Genomic DNA, 2,470 nt, shown 5'->3' with positions numbered 1-2,470 from the left:
ACACACACACACACACACACACACACACACACACACACACACACACACACACGTGTGTTAAAGCACAAGGATATGATGCATTAATCAGGTTTTTGTTCAGATACTCAATATGACTTGTAAAATAATTATAACACCACCATTATAAGTTTTTACCTTTTACTAAAAATATATATATATATTTAAATGTTTCAGATTTATTATGTGGATTATTTGTGTCTCTGATCTCAAAATCTCAACGTGTCGTTCTCAGACATGCAGAAGTTCCCGCTGAGGATGAAGGACAACGACCTTTTAGTCACCGAGCTTTATCACGATCCTTCAAACGATGCCATCACCGCTCTGTCTGTGTACCTCACACCTAAAACCAGTAAGTGCATCTGTCAAAAAACAAAAAAAAAAAAAAAAAAAAAAAAAACAAGACATTGTATTGCAGGTCGTTCCAGCCTGGTGCATTTGTTTTTCTTTGCCTTTTTCCCCCCCCCGTCTCATCACCACTTGTCTCATTTTTAACGATGTTCTCCACTTTAATGTGGCATTCTGCTTCATTCACGCTCAAGATGGGGGGCAGAATCAAAGTAAAGACAAAAATAAAATCTGTTTTTTTGGGTCAAATAGACAAAGTTTTTGTTTTTTAAACATTTATGTAGGAGCCAAATTTGTTCACATGTTTAAATTCGTGAATAAGTTTGATTTGTGTGTCTTTGTGTAAGGTTTATTTTATTTATTTAGATAAAAAGGTAACAAATAGACAATTTCACTGAATAAGATATGCTAAAAACTCATTTGATATTATTTGATAATATATGTTGATAAAATGTTACGTAAAGAAGTTTTGTTTTGGTAAATTTATGCTTAAACCGTAAAATAGGTTGCTGTCACTTTAGGAGAGGCGTGGCTCCAGTGTGGAGGTGGGTTTTGGAAGCCAGCACCTTCAGTTGAGGCTTGTGAAGCACTGAGCCATACAGTTTTCTTACCGTAGCAATGTTAACTTCAGAAAACAATTTGTTTTGAATATTCCTGTAAGAATGCAATAGCTGTGGAATAAATTTTGTGTTGTTTCCTTCACTGGAGTGAAGTGGAAGTTTTTGCTTCTGAAATTAACATGCATGAGTAAACCAAGGTGGAGCCTCAACTGTTACAACTTACATGCTGGATTTTAACGAGGTTCTAAAACAAATGTAATGAAATTAATTGAGTTGGACTGTAAAAAAACTAGATTAGCTTTTATGTTTGTTTTTAATTGGCTCTTTATAAAGAATTGAAATGTAAATGTAGTTATATTAATCAGTGTGCATTGCCAATGCAATGCACACTATTGTGATTCGTTTCTCATCCAAGTCATCTCCACTTTGCCATGCTTCTCCTCCTGCATACTTTGTCCTAGAGCTGCCATTGTAATTTATATTTGTAAAGCTCCTGTGCCAAATGATGGCTATGACTTTTGGTGCCTGTACAACTTATAATTTTTGAAATATTAATGTTTAATAATTTATAATGGAAGTCAATGGAGCCTTGTATTGGTCCAATACTGCCCCAACTGCATCTACTCAGTACTGCACCATAGTTTAATAATATTTAATCTCAATAGTTCAGTGTTTGCAATACTAATATGATTGTGTTTTGATGTTTTATTAAAATATTGTCCTAATATTGCTTTATTGTTGTAATATTTTTCAAATTAGTGACAACCATTACATTGGCTATGTGGCCACTTTCTGCACACACACAAACCAAACCCTGGCCTCGTCCTCTACCACAGCTCCAATGGTCACATGGTTAGTGCCGTGGGCTTTCATGTGGGAGATTACGGTTTGAAATCCAGCAGCAGCAACTTTAACAGAAAATCTCTACAAACTTCATATTGTCACACAATTACCCTTATTACAAACACCTGCTGACTTGACAGGCACAAGCTGATATAGAAAACACATTTGAACTTGGTCACATTTCATTCTGCAAGTCCACTGTTGCAGGCAAAGCCATGCTGCAATGACAGGCTACATGGCAATGCACACTTGTTTTTACATCGTAAAAACCCATGTCTAGTCTAAACTTAAGTTCTAATTTTCTTCTTTCTTTCCTGTTATGCTTCTAGGATATGAAGACAGTTTTATATGTACAGCCTCACCTGTGAGTGTTTTTTTATTTGTCTATCGCCCGCTTGTCTGCGTCTGCTCTCAGGTGTGAGTGGGAACTGGATAGAGATAGCCTATGGGACCAGCAGCGGGGCAGTGAGAGTGATCGTGCAGCACCCAGAGACGGTGGGATCGGGTCCTCAGCTCTTTCAGACCTTCACTGTGCACAGGAGTCCAGTGACAAAGATTATGTTGTCTGAGAAACATCTGGTATCAGGTGAGTAAGGGCTGATCACCAGGGGTGAAAGTAGTTTTAAGTTCTTGCCAGTACTATGACATAAAGCGACATTAACTGTCCCCCTGCCGTGTGTGTATATATATATATATATATATAT

At 37.0% G+C, this 2,470-nt stretch overlaps 1 protein-coding gene across 1 annotated transcript in view; it reads left to right on the top strand.

The window, feature by feature from the left end:
* Nucleotides 1-250: 250 nt before the first annotated feature.
* kctd3 (potassium channel tetramerization domain containing 3) overlaps nt 251-2,470 on the top strand; it is a gene marked incomplete at both ends in the record, with an annotated part of 8,450 nt that continues 6,230 nt past the window's right edge. Inside the window, 2 exon segments of the mRNA XM_014034722.1 lie at nt 251-367; nt 2,182-2,352. Coding sequence (XP_013890176.1) covers nt 251-367; nt 2,182-2,352 — 288 coding nt within the window.

This window comes from Austrofundulus limnaeus, unplaced genomic scaffold (assembly GCF_001266775.1).
Source record: "Austrofundulus limnaeus strain Quisiro unplaced genomic scaffold, Austrofundulus_limnaeus-1.0 Scaffold2257, whole genome shotgun sequence".
NCBI classification, from domain to species: Eukaryota; Metazoa; Chordata; class Actinopteri; order Cyprinodontiformes; family Rivulidae; genus Austrofundulus; species Austrofundulus limnaeus.
This window is presented reverse-complemented; position numbering and strand designations above follow the sequence as displayed.